Here is a 23193-nt window from a genome sequence, read left to right on the forward strand (position 1 = left end):
CTCATTCTTGCAGGGCCATTCATGGGTCCTGTGGCTCAGTTGCTGCTGCTTACAGGCAATTCTATAGTGCCATTGGCTGGGCTGTGTGCTTCTAGTCACCAACCAGCAGGAAGGCTGAGTCTGGGATCAACCATGACAGACATGCAGAAGAAGGCGGGGATGTGTCAGGTCAGTGTAGGGCTACAGAATGGGTCTGAGGACAGCCTAGGCTACAGAGTATATTTGAGTCTAGCCTGGGCTACAAAGTAAATGTCTCAGAACAAAAGCAAAAGCAAAATCAAGAATCTGGGCATCTGGATCACTTGCTCTTAGACTGTCTATGTTGAGTCCTGGCTGTCCTTGACTTCCAGAGCCAGTAAGGGGCCACAAAGTCACAATCCTGTCCTCCTGTCCCAGTTCTCAGCACGGAGCAGACACTGCCCCGACACAAGAACATTTGTGATGAAGGAGCCAGACCTTGAGACACACAGAGTGACAATGCCAGCAACAGAACATCTTGTCACTTATGAGAAGAGGTGAAAACGGGTGCAACCGAAGTGACTCCACCGGCTGTCACTTGGAGATTGACAAGCACACACCCACTGTGCAGTCAGTGAATCGCCTGGCACTCCCTCTCCAATGCTCGTCTTTGCATGGGCTGTCAGGAACACAAGCTCCCCAGCTCCCTCCTATCATAGACCGCAGAGCTCCGCACATGCACTGGACACCTGGGTTCAAGTCCCTCCCCTCCTTCTGAGTCTGGAAGTCCAGTCAATGAATGGAGGACTCTTGGGCCCACAGATGGCCCCACAGAAAGGCACTGACTGCCAAGCCTGATGACCTCAGTTTGATCGCTGGGACTCACATGGTGGAAGCAGAATAGAACTGACGACTGCAAGTTGTTTTCTGAATTTCACACGCATGCCGCGCCTCATGGGTGTGTGTGCACGTGCCCATATATGTGTGCATGTGTGTGCTTGTGCACATACATACACACAATAAAAATTTAAAATGTAATAATAAAAAAGATGGCCTCTAAATTCAGTTCTTTGTGTGTGTGGGGGGGTACATGTGTGATGGGGGAGATGATCATGTGTGTGCATATGTATTCACGTGTGTAGGGGCCAGAAGTCAATGTTGAGTATCTCTCCTGTGGTGTTGTCCTTCATGATTTTTGATACAGTACCTCCTACAGATACTGAGGGTCTTTGAGTAGCCAGGCTGGTTGGCCAGTGAGTCCCACGATCCCCCTGTGGTATAGGAGGGTCTTTTTTCTATGTGTTGCTTTCATTGGTCAAATAAAGAAACTGCCTTGGCTTTTTGATAGGGCAGAATTTAGATAGGTGGAGTAGATCAAACAAAATGCTAGGAGAAAGAAAGCAGAGTCAGGCAGACGCCATGGCTCTACTCTCCAAGATGGACGCTGGTTAGACTCATGCCGGTAAGCCACAGTCAAGTGGCGATACACATTAATGGAGATGGGTTAAATGAATATGTAAGAAATAGCCAATAAGAGGTTAAAAATAATGAGCCAGGCAGTGTTTAAATGAATACAGTTTCTGTGTAATTATTTCAGGTGTAAGCTAGTCAGGAGCCGGGTGGGACGAAAACCAGCCCACTCTCCTTTTACAACACCCCTGTCTTTCTTTCTCACCAGTGCTGGGATTATAAACACGTGACACCATACCCTTCTTTTGGGGTGGCTGCTGGGGATCAAACTCAGATCCTCATGCTTGCAAGGCAAGTACTTTACTGAATGACCGTCTCCCCTGCCTCCTGAACTCAGTTTCTCTGTAAAATGTACACCAAGGCTACATACAGTTCAGGGTGTGGGCACAGATGTGGGGATGGTGGATGGCAGGTGAGGAGGGGGTGAAAGCAGAAATCAGAAAGGAAAAGTCCTGACTGCTCCTAGGTATGGTGGAGAATACCGGGCTGGAGATGTGGAGGGGAGGGGAGGGGGATGCCAGCCAGGAGGACCCTGTAACAGGTAGGGACTAAGGGATGCAGGGAAAACCTGGCGGCCCGCATTTGCTTTGATACATTAAATAGGCACCTCAGGTGTTTGTCCCGGGTTTGAAACCTAACAAATAGCACTGTGCAGGTATGCTGTAAGTCAGTGGTTCTCAACCTTCCTAAAGTTGCAATCCTTTAATACAGTTCCTCACGTGTGGTGACCCCAAGTATTAAATTATTCACATTGCTATGTCATAACTGTAGTTTTGCTAATGTTAGAAACTGTAACGGAATATCTGTGTTTTCTAGTCTTAGGCGACCCCTGGGAAAGGGCTGTTCGAAACCCCCAAAGGGAGTCATGACCCACAACTTGAGAGTCACTGCAGTAAGTGCTCATAAACACTGCCCGTCACTGAGGCCAGGTGGGATCATGTCCAGATGGATCAACTGTGACAGAACACATTGTCGTGAAAGAGGAAAAAGTGCCCTCCAGCCCTGGTAACACAGGGCGTCTAGAGGCAGGAGGTTAGCAGGCTGGGAGAAGCAGCCATGGGAAAGACAGAACTGTCTGAGGGATGGATAGAGAGTGTGAATCACAACCGACAGCAAGTTCCCCGTGGCATGGATCCCACTAAGGAATGACAGACAATTGTTTGGAGAGCAGGTACCAGAGTCAGCTAGGAACAGCAGCTTTGGGCTCCCAGGGTGTGTGCCACAGGATCGTTGGGGATCCAGGCAGCCATTAACCCAGGACACAGGATGTGGCAGAGTCAGCTGCTTGTTTGAGGACAAATGAAATACTCAAGCCAGCTCTGATTACGAAGGGTACCTGGGTCAATTAGTGCCACGATTCTGACAGTCACTACTCATTTGAATGACTTGAGTTGTTTGTCGTCCTTGAAACACTTGTGACGGGTGAGTGAGTGAGTGTGTGTGTGTGTGTGTGTGTGTGTGTGTGTGTGATGTGGGGAAGAAACCTTACTGAACAGATAGAAAGGCCTTTGGGAAGTCTTCAATCTGTTGTCTATAAAAAAAGGGCATGTCTTTTGGAACTCCTGGGATCTTGAAGGTAGTCCTGTACGAACCACCTGCTCCTGGACAGGTGGCTCACTCCGGCAGGAATGCCACCCAGCAGGACCACAGCCATCACTGTCCTCTGTCCCCTCCAGTGCCATCTTGGACTCTTAGAACTCCATCCACAGATCATCCCCACAGCTCTTAGGAAGCTCATTGATCAGCCCAGACACCCTTAGCTTTTTCTTTCTCTCACTTGCCCGACTCTGGTTTGGGACGTGGCTCGGAACTGATGGTGCAAAAGCCTGGGGCCATAGTTTACAGTGAGCATTCTGTCTCTCTTAGAGGACCATAAAATAACGGCAAATCTTCTTGTCAAAGGCATTGGAGATTCGATGCAATAAAATCGAGTGTTTGAATGTTCCCTTTCAAATCAACTTCCTGCTCCCTGGGACTGCCTATTTCAAAAGGAAAATGACCCTGGTGTTAAAGGGAGAGCCATTATTATCTGGCCAGTTGCTGATGCATTATTTCCTCCTAGACATTCAATAATCCCTAAGTTTTACCATCTATCTGCGTATGACCAGAAGAGGGGAGGTCCGAACCTGGGTCATCATGCAGAGATGGCTGCACCTGACCCTGGGCATGCCGTGGGGTGAGAAAGAAAAGCTACAGAGTCCTCAGTGGACACAGGAACAAGTGGATAGAAGGAAGACCCAGCCATAGATGGAACTCAAAAAACACCCAGAGGCGGGACTGATAATCAGGTTCCCAGTGTGTGACTAGGAGCCCTACTGGTCCTTCGGAGCCACATAATCTGACACTTCCTACTGTTCCACCCATTGCCTCCCCGCAGCCTTCCAGGCAGAATGAGAGGCAGATCTCTACTGCTGTCTTCCCCCCAGTTACTATGGCATCCATGAGCTGCTTTCCCAAAGCCATCTGCATTCCAGCCCGGGATCCGTCTATTATTTATCCGCAAGCACATTCTTGGGAGAGCAAGGACCTGCTTTCTAACCTGTTCTCTTAGCTAGGTTTTTATTGCTGTGAAACGGCATCATGACCACGGCAACTCTTACAAAGGAGAGATTTAATTGTGGTGACCTGCAGTTCAGGGGTTCAGTCCATCATGGCAGGGAGCCTGGCGACGTGCAGGCAGGCACGGTGCTGGAGAAACAGCCTAGTGGCTTATATTTTGCAAGCAACAGGGAATCGAATGACTGTCACACTAAGTGAAGCTTGAGAAAAAAGACCTCACAGCCAGCCCCGTAGTGACACACTTCCAACAAAAGGTCAAAGGTGTAGTCCAGATTAAAGGTGTGCCCTCCAGTCTCAAGGTCTAGATTAAAGATGTGTGTCTATCCAGCCTTCTCCAACAAGGCCACACCTCCTAATAGTGCCACTCCCTGTGATCTTCTGGGGGTCAAAGACATTCAAAGTACCATACCTGTGGTATTCAGACATGGCATTCACCAGCAAGCCCCAGAATCTATTACTCTTTAATTGGAACCCATCAGTTCAGCTAATTGGCTAGTTAGCAAACCCAGACCTGTCTCTAGTTCTCCAGCACCAGGGTTGAGCATCGCTACCCCTAGAGTTTCTACATGGGCTCTGGGGGCTCATTCAGGCCCTCACGCTTGCACTGCAAGTACTAGCAGCTGAGCCATCTCCCCATTCCCTCTCCTTGTACCCTGTAGTAGAGTCCGCTGCAGCCCCCTGCACCCCCACACAAGGACTTACCTTGCACGGGTGCTAAGGGCTCATACACCACTCGATAGCCCTGTAGGATGCCGTTAGCTGCCGATGGCTCCCCCCAGGACACGTTGAGTGTGGTGGAGGTTATTTCTGAGAAGGCCAAGAAGCTGGGGGCCCCAGGAGCTGGGAAAAGAGCGCACAGGGTGCAGAGTGAAGAGAAGGGGCTTTATGGATGTCTCCGATGGGACCATGCCTCCCCGGGACGGGCGGGGCTCCTAGGTGTTAGTTAAGGTCGAGGAGGTGTAAATGGTGCAAGAGGAATGGATGGATGGGAGACACAGGGAACAGCCCTCAGCTGGCTGGGATCAACAAGATGCAGGGGCCCTCCCAGAAGATCACAGGGGATGATGCAGCTGAACCCAAAGGGGTGGCAAGGGGAAAGGACAAAGGCCAGAATAGTTATCGGAGAGAGCAGACGGTAAATGTGGGCAGCTCCATCGCTGGACGCTGTGGGAAGATGCTGAGTCCTGCCCTCCAGGAAAGAGGAAGCACTGTTTCCCCTCCCTTCCTTTCCCCATACCCCTCCTTCCTCTTCACAGCTCAGTCCTCCCCTTTCCTGCCCTTCTCCCCTTTTCTCCCCATCCCTCCCCTCCCCACCTTGCCTTTCTTCTCCCCTCCTTCCTGTCCTTCACTTCACTTTTCTCTTCCCTCCTCTTTTCTCCCTTCTATCCTTCACCTTTCCCCTCCTTTCCTCTCCCCTCCCTCCTAATTCCTCTCCCCTCACTATTTCACCTTTCCATTCCCCTCCCCTCTTCCTTCTCTTTTCAATCCTCCTTTCCCATGGCAGGGGGGTGGGGTGGGTAGTACTGGGGGTGGGTGATGGTGGTGGTAGTGGCTGCCACCTTGATCCTTCCTCTTGAAATTCCTTTGACACCTTGTATTCACAGATTGCTGTTGGGCTAAGACACAAGGAAGCCTGAGCTACCAATCCATCAAGGCTGTGGACGGGTATAGAAGCCCTGGGGTGCAGCATGTGGGGCTCCGATTTGGGCCCTGGCCTCCATGCACAAGGAACTCAATTCCTAGAGACCAAGATGAATAGGGGGAAGCTCTGAGAGAAAGCACTAGAAGGAGCTCTGTGGGTCAGGAAGGGAGGTAAGACACAGACAAGGTTCTTCCTCCTTCCCACGACTTTGGAGGCTTACAAGAAAACACACTACAACCTAGCCAAACTGCCTTAGCACAGGTCACTGTCATACTCCTCCAAATTCTAAGTTCCAAGTGTACACTCTTTTCCTTCCTTCCTTCCTTCCTTCCTTTCCTTCCTTCCTTCCTTCCTTCCTTCCTTCCTTCCTTCCTTCCTTCCTTCCTTCCTTCCTTCCTTCTTCCCTCCCTCCCTCCCTCCCTCCCTCCCTCTCTTATTCCCCCTCTTTATTCTTTTCTTTTTTTGACACAGAGTCTCATGTATCTCATGCTGACTTGGAACTCAATATGTCATTAAAGAGGACAGAACTCTGTATCCCCCCGCCTCCGTCTCCCAGGCATTTGAATTCAAAACATATACCACAAGGCCGATTTTGACTCCAAGGTCCTGGAACAGAACCCAGGCTTCACGTAGGCACTCTACCAAGTGAGTTATACCCCTGGCTCTTGAGCAGTACCCTTGATGCTATGACAGGAGAGACAGGGCCACCTACCAGCTTGATGTGTGCGGCCCTGACGTGGGTCACTCTTGGGCCCGTCACCCGCGGCATTGAAGGCAGAGATGCTGACCAGGTACTTGGTGTGGCTGGTGAGATTCTTTATCTTTACCACAGGCTCAGGGAGGAAGAGGACCTTCATCTTCTCAGTCTCATTGCGGCTGTCTGCCTCCCAGTAGTAAATCTGTTGGGCAGCACATGGGGTATAGTTGGAATCTACCAAGCCTTCGTATGAAGACAGTGACCCTGGGGATCAGGCTAGTTGGTGAAGGGGGCCCAGGATGTTGGGGTGTTGGGCAATGGTCAGGGATCCTGTCCTGTTATCTAGATTTTGCGCAACATCTACTTAAACTGCTTAGGGTGGAACCTGCAGGTAGGCCAGTATGCAAAGGTCACAGCCTCTGTTGCGTGATGTGGTTAGGATGGAGGCTGCCTGCTACAGGCTCATGCGTTTGAACACTTGTTATGTAAAGCCTATAACCTGTGACACAGTCTTCTGGTTGGGGGAAGCACCAGTATCTGCTCCCTGCTCTGACCTACAGATAGGCCTAGACCCAAAGTGCCTCCCCACACCCCTGCAATTTGTTCAAAACCCACACCTAAGTCTTCCATCAATGTAGCAAAGTCACTTTGGGGAGGAAACACCAAAAGTCACAGGAAGGAGACAGGGGCTGATGGACCAATCAGTGTTTGCTGCACAAGCATGAGAATATGAGTTCAAGCCCCAGCACCCATATTAAAAAAAAAAAAAAAAAGCCATGCATGGGATGCATGCTTCCAATCCCAGCTCTGGGAAAGTGAGACAAACAGATCCCTGGGGCGCAGCCTATCTTACAAGTCAGCAAGACAGTAGACAGTTTGTCTCAAAACACAAAGTAGGGGGCAGGAGAGATGGCTTAGCAATTAAAGATAAAGCGCTTCCAGAAGATCTGAGATCGGAGCCTAGCAGCTCACAACTGCTGATGGAGTTCTAATGCCCTCTTCTGGTCTCCACTGGTACATGCACTGATGTGTACATACCCAGACACAATTTAAGAATGATTAAAAAAAAAAAAAGGTGGTAGAGGGAACCTGAGAAACAATAGCTAGCCTCCAAACACATGTGCACACACACATGTACCTGAGCATGTACACACACACACATACGCACACGCACACGCACACACACATACACATACACACACGCCAGGAAACAGTCCTAAACTGGGACTGAGGGAGAGCACCTTGCCTCCCTTAGGTACCATTTCTTCGCATCTATCTTGGCTGTGCTTTACAGGTAAATCTGAGATCCAAGCACAAAGGTTTGAATGATTAGCAGAACCACTTCCCTAAACAGCTGTCTGGCAACCCCTGCCCCAAACCGGTGCCAGCTGGACTGCCCAAAGACAACACTGGCTGGAAGCTCCCCCTTGGCTCTGTGTACATGAGCCCGTGCCAGGCCACAAGAGCAGTGTGCCCTCTGTGAGAGCAGGGCAGACGCTGCAGGAGGCAGCCGGCACACCCGGCCTCACAGGTCACATCTGTGGTGGAGCCTGTCAGACATGTGAGCCTGTTGATTTCCACCTCCAAGCCCCAGCTGCATGTTTGATGGCAGAGCTGACTGCAGGGAAGCCTCTGCTCAGACAGGCCATGCTAATGTGTGATCAATATCCAAGTTCAATGTCTTTATCATTAGGGAAATGAGAAAACATATTTTTGGCTGTGCATAAATAGTGCCTTGCCTCGGAGCTCAGGGGACTTTCTGTGACCTCATTCATCTTCGTAAGAGCCCTGCCGGCAAGGAGGTATTCATTTTCATAACACACCTACCAAGATCATTTTAAAATGGACATTTAATTGGGCCAATATTCATCAGGGCAGGATGGCTCTGAGATTCTGATAACTGATCAAGTAGGGCTCATGGAGGCCAGACAAAGATATTACTTCTGGAAAAACGGAGATGCCAGATGGGATGTCTCCTCCAGGGAAGTCTGGGTGATGCTTAGAGCTCCTGGGTGCCCTCAGCAGGGGAGAAGCAGGCCCATGGAGCCATTTCCCCCGATGCTGGCTGGCAAGACGAGCAGTCTTCCTTTCTTTCACCTTTAGAGCATGGGCTCAAGGAGACTCGGTGGCTTCTTTAGTGAGCCTGTCTTAAAATGAGGCTCCTAGAAGTCACACCACATGGGGACTCCCAGAGCTCAGACCATGGCCCAAGCTACGCATGTCTGAGGACCCGAGTGTTATCCTGGAACCCACACTAAAAGAAATCTGGGCATGATAGCACCTGCTTGTAACTTTGGTGCTGGGGAGACAGAAACAGGAGGGTCCCTGGGGCTTGTCAGCCAGCCTGCCTAATATATCAGGTGAGTTCTGGGCCAAGGAGAAACCTTGTTTCCATCCCACCATAGATAGATAGATAGATAGATAGATAGATAGATAGATAGATAGATAAAATAAAAATGTTGACAGTACTTGAGGCCTAAAGAACAGCAAGTCAAGTGACCCTCTGGACACGCCATGTACACATATACACAGACACACACACAAAGACACATATACACACAGACAGACATATATGCACATACACACAGAGACACATAGACACATATACACACAGACAGACATGCACATAGACACAGACAAACACACACAAATGGACACACATACACACACAGACACACACAAAGACACACAGACATGTATACACACAGATAGACAGACATTCACATACACAGAGAGACACACAGACACATATACACACAGACAGACATGCACATAGACACAGACAAACACACATACACAGATGGATACACACATATACACAAACACATGCACATGAACATGAACAGACACAGACAGACACATACACACACAATACACACACACACACACACACACACACACACACACACACACACACACACACAGAGGTTCTTTGGCTCTACCGTAAACCTATGAAAATGAGGGATTCCCGCAATGTGCAGTGGACAGTGTGGGATTTGGAACCTGCTTTGGCGAGGGTACCCCACTTCTGAAACTATCAGCAAATGCACTGGGGGCTGTGGTGTGGGTGCAGAAAGAGGTCAGGTTCCCTGGTGGTCCTGATTCTCTTTGGAGGAGCCAAGTGTGCTCTGTGGTGGCCGCACAGTAGTCACATGGGAAGCTGCTTCCAAGCCTGCTTCAGACACACGTGGCCTACTTCACTGTTGTGCAGCTGCTGGGGACACGGCAGTCCTGCAACGTAGCCTGTACGCAGCCAAAGCCTTTGGGTGCTGGGCACACAGGGAACTGCAAGAGCCCAATCATGCATGAGAACTTGCCTTGTAGCCCTGGATGTTCCCATTCTGGCTCTCTGGGGGTGGTGGGTCCCATGTGACCTCCAGCTGGCTGGCCGTGAGTGGGGTCACCTGGACGTTCTGTGGGGCCATCGCTGGAGCTGTGGAAAGAAACAGGACAATAGCTTGGGTGGCTTCCCATAAGCTGGCTGGGACCCATCAGCCCACGTCTCCAGGGCTCACACAGGACATAATTCTGTGATAGACAGCACGGGATACTGCCCTGGACACCACCCAAGTTTGGGAGGCCTCAGGTATAGTCACATTCCAGGTTTCAGCTCTGTGTCCCAGGCAATCCTTAGTCCTTTGATGCCAAGGAAGGCTACAAGCTCTCCCAGAGGAACCTCCTCTAAACGCACAAAACAGACTACATGGAGTCACAAAGAACATTCTGCAGAGATACAGTTAGCGAATGTTGAGACACAAACAGTGTCTGGAAACCCACGTGGCACAGGCTGGGAGGTCACCCACTGGGAGATGAAACAGTGAGACATGGAGGACAACTGGCAGTCCCAGAAGCACCTGGGGCATGGTAGGGACCCAAGAGGCTCTGCGGGTGAGAGAGCCACAGGTAGCCAGACATCCCTGACTGGGGGAGCAAGAACACTATGTTTCCAGTGGAAGGAACAGAACACAATGACAGCTTCTTTGTCACTGCGTGTTCAGGTGCCTCTATTATGGTGCCTGCTCCCAGAAAACTCTAGAGATTCTGGTGTCTGGGAACATGGCTGAATGTGTGTTACTCTGACTGCAAGTTCTGAATCCGAGGCTGTTCCTCTTTCTCCCTCCCACCAGAGCACTTCCTGGGATGCTCCATCCTATCCCGGGTTCAATATACAAGCAAATAATGTGGTGATCAGAAGGGCAGTGGGCTGCCCGCTCTGTCCCTCACAGCCATTAGGGAGTGGAGAACAGTGCAGAGAGCCAGGGCCACGCTCAGGACCACTTTGCCCTCTCTCCATCAGCTGTCTCACGGTTGGTTCTGAATTCCATATGGGTACCTTCTTGTGGCAGGTTGTTCACTGCCTCTCGGGAGATAGTCCTGTTTCCCACTGAGTGCTCCTCATACATAATCTGGTTCCTGGTTGAACCCTAGAGGTGCATGGTTCTCACCTCCTTCAGCCTCAGCTTGTGGGCTCTTTATCACTTTCTGTGTGTGCGTGTGTGTGTCTGTACATGCATGTTTGTGGCATGCATATGTTCATGTGTATGCAAATGTGTATACAGGCATGTGTACTTACATGTGTTTATATGTGTGCAGATATGTACGAAGGCCAGAGATCAATCAGGTTTTCGCTGATCACTTTTCATTTTATTGTATGTGTGTGTGAGTGTGCACACCTGTGCATGTGCACGCGAAGGACAGGCGTTCTCCATGCTCTCACTCTCCACCTCTCCACCTCATACTTTTTGAGGCAGGGTCCCTCACTGAACCCTGGAGCTAAGTGATTCACTAAGCTAGCCAGCCAATGAGATCTAGGGAGTTCACCTGTCTCCTCCCGGCCCTGTCTCCTCCCGGCTCTACCTCTGGGAACACTGGGGCTTTTAGGTGCCTGGATTCCAAACTCAGGTTCTCAAGCTGTGCATGCATAGTGAGTTCCTTAGCGACTGAGCCATCTCCACACCTCCACCCTGCTGGCTGCCTTCTGATTTGAGTCTGCCTAGAGGCCATCGATGGAAGCCACACAGCCATCACTGCCGAAGGAAATGTTGCTAGCACAGGGCTCCTTTGTAAGAGATAAGGCGACCTCAGGAGCAGTAGGTCACCCCTTGCTCGCAGCTCCCTCCCCTGCTTCCTGCTCCCCCCACCCACCCATGCAGAATAAAATAGTAATTAACACCCGCTCAGCCTGACATGCCTATTTATTTTGGTCTAACTGTGTGCTTCTGTATTATCGCTGCCCACCCTGCCGCTAATGGAAATGTTAATAGCCCACACCAGGTTGTTGTGACAGATGCTGGGTCTCATTATCAGAAATTCTTATTTACCGCTCCATTAAACAACAGAATCACACAAAAAAACAATTCAATCAAAACTAACTGGAGGAATTTTAACAGCCGCATTAATAATCCAAAACATAAATAAAGTTAATGTCTTCTGCATGTTCGCCGTCGGCAACTCGATCACAAAATTACTGTTGTACAATTAAAATCATGAAAGGCGGAATTGAGCATGGCCGTTACTCTGGTAGGCCGGCGCACAGATCCCTCCTCAGCACCCCCAAGGTTGGCTTTCCAGAGACTTGGCAGAAAGCAAAGCCCGGTTGGCCCTGGCTGTGACGGTCCATCTGCAGCAGGTGGCTGGGTGAGCTGCACACTCTGTGTGATTCCAAGCGCTCGGGAGCTCCAGTGCCTTTCGGCTGAGTGGAAAGATGCTGAATGAAGCTCCCAGATGAGACACGCCTGTGTCCGCTGTACTGCAGCGTGGCGTTCTACCCCACAGAAGTACTGCAGGTAACGTAGGTAACACGATGCTGTTGGCACATGCAGGGAGAAAATAGACGAAACATGCTACCTTTTAATTTTTGCTCCTGAGAGCTTCAGGGCTTCCAGCCTGCCTGGAGAGCTTAGCCATTAGGAAGGCCTGTTGTTGGAATGTGTGAGACGCACATAAATAAACATCAGCCAGTGTGTGTGTGTGTGTGTGTGTGTGTGTGTGTGTGTGTGTGTGCGCGCGCGCGTGGTGTGTGTACACGTTGATGTGTGGGCACACATGGCCATGTGTGTGGGTGTGCCTGCACATTTGTGTGTAAAAGTCAGGGGTCAGGTCTCTGTCCGTTTCTCTCGACCTTCTTTTTTGAGACTGGGTCGCTGTGGTGGTTTGAAAGCAAACCACCAAAGCCCTCCATGGGCTCCTAGGGAATGCTGCATTATTAGGAGGTGTGGCTTTGCTGGAGTAGGTGTGGCTTTGTTGGAGGAAGTATGTCACTGTGGGCAGGCTTTGCGGCTTCAGAAGCTCAGGACAGGCCACTGGCTCAGGGTCTCTTCCTGCTGTCTGCCTGTCTGGAGGGAGAATTCTCAGCTACCTCTCCAGCATGTCTGTCTGCAGGCTGCCACACTTCCCTCCATGGCGATAACAGACTACACCTCTGAAACTGCGAGTCAACCCCAGTGAAATGTTTTCTTTGATAAGAGTTACTGTGGTCACAGTGTCAATGCACAGCTACCAAAACTTCCACTTTGGGTTTTAGACAGAGTCTTTCACTTTTACCTTGAACTCAGAAATTCAGTTAGGCTGGCTGGTGAGCCCCAGGGGTCCTCCTGTCTCTGCCTCCCCAGCACTGGGGTTTCAAGTATGTGACTGATTTTTGTGATTGCTGTTTTGTTTGGAGGATTTACGACTGTCAGCTGCAGAGTACCCCAGAAGTTCCTGGGGTTCCTTATCAATAGCTTGAAGAGATCTGTCTCTGAGGCCATGTAGCACCATGACAAAGGCGATGTAGTGACTGCCAGTCCATCTATGTTGATGTGTTAGCTGCTGCACGGGCATGCAGAACCAACCACAGCTGTGACCATGGCCTCCTATTTTACATGTGATGCTGCTGGTGGGCATCCAGTCAGCAAATGCTGGAGAAAACTGCCAGTCAAAATGCTTCGAGGAAAGAATTTCATGCATTAAAAAATATGCCAGGGGCTGGGGAGATGGCTCGGTCAGTAAAGCGCCTGCCTGAAAGAAGAGGACCTGAGTTCTGTCCCCAGCACCCACATAAGAGTCAGGCCTTCTAAGGCATATCTGTAACCTCATCACTAGGGAGGCCAAGCTAGGAGATCTCTCGAGCTCACTGCTGGGCCAGCCTAGTGAGTCAGTGAGCTCCAGGTTCAGTTAGAGACCCACGGCAGCCCTGGACTTAAGAACCTCAGAGCTTAGGAATCTTGTCATAGCAAACACACAGGACTTGCAGGCTGGCTGCTGCTGGTAGCTTCTGGCATGTGTTGGGCCAAGGAAGAAAGAGGATGGCTAGTCTAGTTGGCTTTCTGTTGTCGGGTAAACGCAATGACCAAAAACAACTTGGGGAGGAAAGGGTTCATTATATCTTAGAGTTCATTGCCGAGGGAAGCTAAACAGGAACTGAAGAAGAGACCATGGAGGAACACTGCTTACTAGCTCAGGTTCACATATCTTTCTTACACAACTGAGGACCACCCACCCTGAGGTGGCGTTGCAATGATCAATCAGGGAAATGCCCCATGGACATGCCTGTAGTACAATCTGATGGGGGTGATTCTTCGGTTGAGGGTCCCTTATTCCAGGTCTACTTTGTGTAAAGTGTCAACAAACACTAACTTCTACAGGTGGCTTCACTCAGTCTTTGGCAAGGCTGTCGAGCCTCCAGAGAGCCCAGGAACCCCCCAAGGCCCTGGAATGAATCCTAAAGGGAGACAGACATTCATCCACTCAGTTCTGAGAGTTCTTGGACAAAACATCTACTGTGTGTGGGGAAGTCATCCTTGACTGACCTGCGGGGTACCTATGATATCAGTATGGATTGTCAACTTGGCAGGATTAAGAATAATTTAGAAGGCAAGGCTGGGCATGTCTGTGAGGGAATATCTCAACTCAGTGGAGTAGGGGAGACCCTCCTTGGATGTGAGAAACACCAACCATCCCATGGGCTGGGGTCCTGGACTGAATACAAAGGAGAAAGGGAGCTGAGCACCTGCATCCGTCTCTCTCTGCTTCCTGACTGTGAATATCATGTGACCAGATGCCTACTGTTCCTGCCGCCTGCTTTCCCCACTATGATGGACTGAGAACCCTTAGACTGTAAGCCAAATAAACCTTTTCTTTATGTTGCTTTTGCTGGGTATTTTGTCACAGCAATGAGAAAGTGACTAATAAAGTTTCTGAGGGAGGCCTCACACTAGGCATCTGCTATTGCTAGGACCACCCTAAACCACCCTGGACACCCACCATTGTCAGGGCCACCCTAAACCACCCTGGACACCCACCATTGTCAGGGCCACCCTAAGCCACCCTGGACACCCACCATTGTCAGGGCCACCCTAAGCCACCCTGGACACCCACCATTGTCAGGGCTACCCTAGGCCATTCTGGACACCCACTATTGTCAGGGCCACCCTAGGTCATTCTAGACACCCACTATTGTCAGGGCCACCCTAGGTAATTCTAGACACCCACTCTTGTCAGGGCCACCCTAGGTCATTCTAGACACCCACTATTGTCAGGGCCACCCTAGGTCATTCTGGACACCCACTGTTGTCAGAGCCACCCTAGCACTATTGAAAAGGTTATCCCAGGTCACATTAGGCATCAACGGTTGCTAGGACTATCGTAGGCAATACTGAGAATTTCTGCTTCTCCTAAATTGCCCTTAGTCACACAGGGTTTCCAATTTGGCACTAGACTGTGGCAGGCCCCACTCGGTTGCCAAGTTTAGTTTTTGTGATCAGTGATTTAATAATAATTTGAAAAGAATTTGAGAGGCTAGAGGTAGGGCTCCGCAGTAGAATATTTCCCCAGACTTATCTAGAATTAAACATACTTCTCTTTTCTTTCTTCCTTGTAGCTCAGCCTGACTTCAAACTCCTGATCCCCCTGTCCCTGCCCCTGGAGTGCTGGCATTAGAGACAAGAGCCACCATATCTGGTCCCTTGCAGATACTTCAGTGCTCAAAGTTACTTCTGAGCCCTCCTTCCTGCAGACAAACCCAGCCTTTGATGCCACCGTAATAACCTTTATTTTCTTGTTTAAGCACTGGGGGCTCAGACTCCTACCCTGCTCAATAGCTATTATCACCCTTTGTAAGATAAAGTTGAAAGCCACTCACCAGCGCTCTGCCTAAGTTGAGGTTTTTGTTTGTTTTTTCCCTCTTGCCTGTACAGTGAGTTTCCCATCAAAGCGAAATCCAGGTCTTGAAAGATCATGAATAGATTACACAAGAGCCACGCGAGTCAGTTTTCTGGTCCCTCACAAGACTCATGCTGCTGAGGAAAAAGTCTTACTCTCATTAGGCAGCTTAAAGATTCATAGGGATTACATCCCTTGCCCTAGAATGACATATTGACCTATATTTCAGCCCAGATCTGTTTGACCCCCAACTCAAGCAGTTTCATGACAATTGAGGTAGAAACTTGTAGAAGGACACTGGAGCCTACAAGCCTAGGATAAGAGAAAAAGCTACAGAGAAGACACTGGGACTGGGGTGTGGCTCAGTGGTAGAGCACCTGCCTAGAATCCCCCAGTGAGGGACTGAGGTGTGGCTTAGTGGTAGAGCACCTGCCTAGAATTCTCCAGTGAGGGGCTGGGGTGTGGCTCAGTGATAGAGCACCTGCCTAGAGTCCCCCAGTGAGGGACTGGGATGTGGCTCAGTGGTAGGACACTTGCCTAGAGTCCCCCAGTGAGGGGCTAGGGTGTGGCTCAGTGGTAGAGCACCTGCCTAGAATCCCCCAGTGAGGGACTGGGGTGTGGCTCAGTGGTAGAGCCCCTGCCCAGAATTCCCCAGTGAGGGGCGGGGATGTGGCTCAGTGATAGAGCACCTGCCTAGAATCCCCCAGTAAGGGGCAGGAGTATGGCTCAGTGGTAGAGCACTTGCCTAGACTCTCCAGTAAGGGGCTGGGATGTGGAATGCCATCTTCCTTTCTTCTTCCCACTTTTAGGGTCATGTTTTCCTCTGTGCATGAAGGCTGAGCTCTGGGAACACTGTGACCCCATTTCACAGTCTCCAACTTCCTTTCCTGCTAGGTATCCTGAAACACTCTGTCCCAGACTCAAGACAATGCTCAGCTTGCTTCCCTCTGAGATCAGAATCTCCAGTAAAACATGGAGACTAGAGTTTCCTGTGAGGTCTATGGGATCAGGGGCTCTCATTGGATACTCATCTCACAGTCCTGATGCAAGACCTTGTTCTGTCTACATACAGCCCCGCACACAGCATGGGCACTGGGGCCACCTCTGGTACCTGTGATGTCACTGCTGTGAGCTGGGTTAGCGCTGTGAGCCTGATGGGATGGCGCAGTCCCAGGAAGTGTGGCAACTGCGTTAATTACCCCTGAGCGGCTGCCACTCTCTTCATTATAAACACGTTCTAACTAGCACAGTTCCGAATCCTTTTAATTTCACTTAATGGGCTCCAGGACTGGCTTAATGTGTCACTAGAGGGAGCTGAAACAGCTAGAAGCGTGGCTCCCTTTCTCTCTTTCCGACCAACAGTAATTAAAAACCTGTAGGATTAGAGGAAAGGTAAAACCCACATTCTACAGTAAGATTTTTTTTGCTGTCATTTAACATCCTTGTGTAGCCCAAGCTGGCCTCAAATTCACTACGGAGCTGAGAATGACCCTCAACTCCTGATCCTCCTATGTCCGCCTCCCAGATGCTGGGATTATGGGAGGATGCCATCACTCCCAGTCTATGTGGTGCTGGGGTGGGTGATTAAGAATGTCTGTTGCCCAAGTTCCTCTGTCCCACCATCCACACCAGGTAGTTTCTAATTGCCTACAACTGCAGCTCCAGGGGATCTGGTGCCCTCTTCTGGCTTCCATAAGCACAAATCAACACACAAAAACACACAAAGACACAAAATTAAAAACTAATAAATAAAAATAGTGATGGACTGAGGAGTGAGGTGGTTCAGTAGATGAAGGTTCTCTGGCCAAACTTGATGACCCGGGTATGACCCCTGGGACCCACATGGTGGAAGGGGGGAACCGGCTCCGGAAAGTTGTTCTCTGAATCCACAAGCATACTGAGGCACACGTGCACCCTCCACACATAAAACAAAATTTGAAATGTAATTTTGAAAGCCATAGCTTCAAAATAACAGTGTAGTCACAGTTTCAAGGCACTGTCCTATCTTCCATGGCTCTGTGCCCTTCAAAAGTCACAGAGCCCCACTGAGCCGGAGGGACTGTGAGCGCCAAGTGTTTGTCGTTCAGGGAAAATTCATGGTGCTCTGGCCCTTCAGCTGCCTGTGGGCACTTAGTTTTGGGTCCCTGCTGAGTGGAAGAGGGCAAGTCCTAGCTCTTTTCTAGAGAACTTAAAAGACTGTTCTGTGTGTGTGTGTGTGTGTGTGTGTGTGTGTGTGTGTATCTGTATGTGTGGGTGTGATGTGTGTATCTGTGTATGTGTGCATATCTGTGTATGTGTGTGTGATGTGTATATCTGTATGTGTGGGTGTGATGTGTGTATCTGTGTATGTGTGTATATCTGTGTATGTGTGTATGTGTGTGTGATGTGTATATCTGTATGTGTGGGTGTGATGTGTGTATCTGTGTATGTGTGCGTATCTGTATATGTGTGTGTGTGATGTGTGTATCTCTGTGTGTGTATCTGTGTATGTGTTTGTGTGTGTATCTATGTATGTGTGTGTATCTCTGTGTGTGTATCTGTGTATGTGTGTGTATATCTCTGTGTGTGTATCTGTGTATGTGTGTGTATGTATCTTTATATGTGTGTGTGTGTGTGTATCTGTATGTGTGTTAGTGTGATGTGTGTATCTGTATGTGTGTTGGTGTGATGTGTGTAGATCAGAGGTCAACCTTTAGTGTTGTTCCTCAGGCACTGTCCACCCTGTTTTTGAAGACAGGGTCTCCCTCTGGCCTGAAAGTTGCCACGTGAGTTAGGCTGGGTGGCCGTTGAACCTTAAGGATCTGCCTGTCTCTGTCTCCCCAGTGCTGGGATTAAAGCACATGCCACTATGTTAAATGTTTTTTGCTTGCTTGTTTGCATGTGTTCTGGGGCTGGAACTCAGTTCCTATGCTTGCTCCAAAAGCCGTTTACCCACTGAGGCATCTCCCCAGCCCCTGCTTTTGTACGGTGTTGAGGCTAGACCCTAGAGCCTTAGATACTCTAAACATATGTTTTACATGAGTTATGTCCCAGCTCCAGGGTGGCTCTTCCTGCTGGACTAGGATTGACTGCATGTCAGCGAGGATGTGAGCCTCTGCCTCAGGCTGTGAGCAACTATGAACAGGGCAGAGACATGTCGCCTCAGCCTCTCTGTAATGGCTTCAGGAAAACCCGCTGGCAGTGACTATACAAGCAGTCTGTATGGAGAACACTGCCAGCCACGCCACAGGATATGTAGAGACTCCAGCCAATCCCTGAGTGGAAACAGGGACAGGAGGAAAGCAATGGAATCCCCAAATCAGTTTGTTAATTAATTCACTCTACATCAAAATCCCAGAATTTGCCCTTCTCTCCTCTCCTCTCCTCCCCTACCCCCTCTTTCTCTCTTCCACTTGCTAAAGTGACTGTCAGACTTATAAATGGCTGTAAAATTTTGGAAACCAAGAACATGACCAGAGTTCTTAAATACGAGCCATGTGTGATAAAGGGACAGAAACGGACACAAAGGAGCCAGGCAGCTGGCAGAGATGCCTGCAGAAGTGAGGAAAGCTCGAGACACTGGTCCACATGTAAGAATTCAATAGCCACCGAGACTCACAACAGGGAGAGAAGTTGCGGATGGGTTGGTGGATCGGGGGTCAGGGTAGGAGACTGACTTTCAAGCCATCTCCATCCAAGAAGCTCACTTTCTATCAAGCGCCAAACTCCACTATAGATCTTAACGGCATGGAGTGATTGCTGAGCATAGAGTGGGCCCTGGGTTCCATGCTTGGCACCGCATGGCCCAGACTTGATGGCGCATGCATGCCTATGATGCCAGTACTAGTTCCAGGTCAGCCTGGGTTAGATGACACTGTCTGAAATACATAAGTAGGTGTTTCCCTATAACGGAATTGAGATCATGCACGTATCATGGATGGGACTCTTCCATCCGAGTCTTGTTTCCAGCTGGTGGAGCTGGCTTCTGCCTCCTGTGGACTGGATCTTGACAGACTCATTTTTCTTCCCGATTTGTAACACTGGCGTTCAGACACCGGCCTCTGTGGAAAGGCTATAACTACCTTCTCCCCGAGGCTCACAGAGGTAAACAGTACACATTTGATCAAGAGGGGACCCAGAAAGAACACCCACTCTCCAAGCCCCATCCCACAGTCGAGCAGATGCCTCTGACAACTCACGTAGCAGCTTTGTACATGCTGAGTAAACACGAAGAGGTATTGTGCCAGGCCAGGTACAAGCTACGAATTCATTCTATGGGCAGAAGGGCCAAGAGCCTTGCTGGGATATGAACCTATGCTTCCTCACTGTGGCTCACAGATTTCTATACCACATCACAATGCTCAAAGGCGAGAGCTCAGAGTGGTTGAGTAACATCCTCAAGGTCACACAGCCAACAAATGGCAGGGCCACCACTCAGCCCCACAAGCTCATTCACAGAACCACAGCTGGGTCTGTTTGCATAACAGCCTCTGAGTACTTCAGGCTGACGGCCTGTGATGCTCGGAGGGTAGCTGTAATTGAGGAACGAGTAGGTGAGATGGCTTGCCACCAAGCCTAATAACCTCAGTTCAATTGGACGCCACCATGCCTCCTCCCCCAACACGATGACCCGCACCCTCCAACAGTGACCCAAATCAACCGTCTTTCCTTCAGTTGTTCACGCCACCGCCACGAGGAAACAAACACACACTCTGGTAAGTTCTCTTTGTCAGGGGTTTGTCGTAGCAACAAGGAGAATAACGGGGACTGTGTCAACTTGATGAGACTGAGCATTTCCTAGCATTGGAAAGCTGCCTCTGGGACTGTGTGCAAGGGCAGACAGCTGCCTAGGATGCAGCGGGCACCATCCTGCAGGCTGGGCTACCTGATGGGACACGTGGGAGGGAGGAGGAAGCCCTGTGATGCCTGCCAGCTCTTGTACTTCCTCCAGGAAGAAGCTGCTCTAGCCCTCCCCACTTGACGGATGGAAACTGGGAACCAAAAGGAATCATTCTTCTGGAGTCTCCAGTGTTCTCATTCTGAAGCCAGGTCTCCATGTTTCCTGCAGCTATCCGATTGATGGTGGTGGCCCGTGTCTGGCTGTGAGCGGAGGGCCAGGCTCGGGACTTACCAGCCTCGCCAACGAAGACTTCCACGGGCACACTGGCCGGGCTCTCGCCGATGATGTTGTAGGCGGTCATGATGACTTCATAGCGCCGATACTTCTTCAGATCTGCAAGGTCAAACACCAAGGGTCAGCCTCTGCTGGACCAGCTTTTGTTCTCAGAACACCTCTGTGGACCACACCCACCCAAGCAATGGAGACCCCAGAGAGAGGAGTGGCCTGCTCTGGAAAGGACTAGGAAAGGCCTCCATCCTGCCTCCTGGCACTGCTGTCAATCAAGTGAGAGGACTACTCCCACCTGTGCCCAGGCGAAGGGCAACAAAGCATCCATGTCCCGACCTGTCTTTGTCCAGCCTCTCTCCTGGAGAGAGGCAGCAGATGAAAACCCAGGCACGGACAAACTCCTCATCCTCCTGTCTCTGCTCCCCAGGTGTTGGGACTGCAGGTGTGCATCACCATGCCTGGTTTATAGCAGACTGGGGATGGAACCCGGGGCTTCTCCATGCTGGGCAAGCATTTCTCTACCAACCAAGCTACAAACTCAGTCCCTGTGGTCAGTATTCAATGTAGAGGGGTTTAGTTCAGAGAGAGAGCAAGTGAACTACTACTGCCTTTAACACAGTTAAAATGGGGGCTGGCCCAGCAGTTAAAAGCACTTGCTGTTCTTCCAGAGGACCTGGATTTGATTCCCAGCTCCCACGTGGAGATTCACAACCACCCATTACTTCTGTTCCAGGGAACCCAAAGCCCCTTTCTGGCCTCCTTAAGCACCAGGCACATACATGGTACAATGACATACATGCAGGCAAAATACCCATAAATTGAAAAAATATGATTAAGATGGTAAAATTTTGGCCTGTATAATTCACCATAACAATGAGAGAGAGAGAGAGAGAGAGAGAGAGAGAGAGAGAGAGAGAGAGAGAGAGAGAGAGATTTCCTTCCATTCCAGCCAGATGGGATGCTAGATGGCACTATTGGGAACCCCACCAGCCTCTAGAAGCTTCCCTGATATGTGGGCATGCTGAGACACAACCATCAAGAGAGGAATTCTGCAAATTAGAGCCACGGATCCAGGCTGGTTTTGTCTAGACTCTAGAGATGGATGAGCATCCCTGCCTCACAGCACCAGTCACAGGGACCCGAGGCCCTGTGCACTTACGTGTTAATTCATATGTCGTTAATGTGGAGCTGCTGTTCACGGTCTTGAAGCTGCTTTGGGCTGTAAGGGGGGAGGAAGGCAGTTAGCGCAGAGGGACACTGTTCCTGTAAACCCTGTGTGGAGTTAACATGAGTCACACAGCAAGCCGGATGGAATGCTGTGCTGCTGCTGCGTGCCTCAGTTCCCCGGCCCTGCAGAGACTGTAGGCTTCTCATTAGCTCCCGGGAGTCACTACACTTCTACCTAACACATCAAGCAAGACACACCGGCCTGAGACAAGTGATGGTGGACTGGCCCTTTGGCAAAAGGAAACAAACATAAGGGCATTGGTAGCAGTATAGAGGACAACACTAAAGACACAGACTTTTTTTTTTCTCCATGCTTTCTGAGTTGCAGGTCTGTTGGCTGACCAATGCTTGCAAGCTGTGGGACTCTGGTCTGAAGGGGATGAGAAAGTTACCCATTAAGTGTTCTGGGACTAGTTATACACACACCTGGTCCCCACCAACCTGCGAGGAACCAAGGACAAGTTTGTGTGCAGTTGGCACAGATGCCCCTTCTGTGGGAAGTGTGGGGTAGTGCAGGGAGCCTGTTGCATGCTGGGTGAACCAACATTAGGCAGCTTCCTGGCCGGATGGGGGCGAACTAGGTAGGAAGTGCTGCCCAGGTGTTCTCCTACCCTGTCTGTCCCTCATCATAGAGATCTGCCCGCCTCTGCCTTCTGAGTGCTGGGATTAAAGGTGTGTGCCACTGCACCTGGCAAAAAGGAAATTTTCTATGACACTATTTAGGGACCAGTTTCTTCCAGAGAGGGAGGTAGAGAGGTAGGGTCCTCAGTTAAGCTGTCACTGGCTTTGGTCGGGTACATGCTTAGCAGAGGTCAGGAGGTACCCCACACATAGATTAGATGGGTGTGGCCCTCACCTCAGGCCCCAGGTCCCAGGTCACCTGCCTCCATCTGTGTCCCCACTGGCTTCACACTACACTGCCTGCTCCTTCCCTGTACCATCGCCCGACTCCTCTGTAGTATTTCCCAGCATGCCTTGCATGGAGCAGACAGACATATAAGACTCACCTGTGAACCTCCCCCAGGAGAGGAGCATTGCTCACCTGTGAGTTCAGCACGCAAGGCAGAGGGACTCTTGAGTGTCTTGGCCTCGGGGCCCATGCCTGTCTCAGACTCCAGCTCACGGTAGTAGATCCTGTAGCCTTGCAGCAGGCCATTCAGGCTCTCATCCCGGGGAGGCTGCAGAGACATTGTACACTCAGCCATTTGGGGATATTACCAGAGTCAGTATGTACAGAAGGCTTAGTAGCCCTCACCTTGGTGTAAGAGTCTCTAGTTCAAGCCATGGTTCTTTTATCTTTTACAAATCATTTTTATACATACTTTATTTTTATGATTATTGTGTGTGTGCACATGCACACATGCTCTCACATGTGCAGGCATGTATACACAC

At 50.2% G+C, this 23193-nt stretch overlaps 1 protein-coding gene across 1 annotated transcript in view; it reads right to left on the bottom strand.

Annotated features, from left to right (window-relative positions):
* Sdk1 (sidekick cell adhesion molecule 1) overlaps positions 1-23193 on the bottom strand; it is a 944655-nt gene that overhangs the window by 42103 nt on the left and 879359 nt on the right. The window contains exons 33-38 of the mRNA XM_087903322.1: positions 22844-22979; positions 21734-21793; positions 20578-20679; positions 9644-9759; positions 6342-6528; positions 4690-4827 (exon numbers count right to left, since the gene is read on the bottom strand). Of these exons, the coding sequence (XP_087759448.1) occupies positions 4690-4827; positions 6342-6528; positions 9644-9759; positions 20578-20679; positions 21734-21793; positions 22844-22979 (739 nt within the window). The remainder of the gene's footprint in view (positions 1-4689; positions 4828-6341; positions 6529-9643; positions 9760-20577; positions 20680-21733; positions 21794-22843; positions 22980-23193) is intronic.

The sequence above is a fragment of the Myodes glareolus genome, chromosome 2 (assembly GCF_982192425.1).
Source record: "Myodes glareolus chromosome 2, mMyoGla1.1, whole genome shotgun sequence".
In the NCBI taxonomy this organism is placed as follows: Eukaryota; Metazoa; Chordata; class Mammalia; order Rodentia; family Cricetidae; genus Myodes; species Myodes glareolus.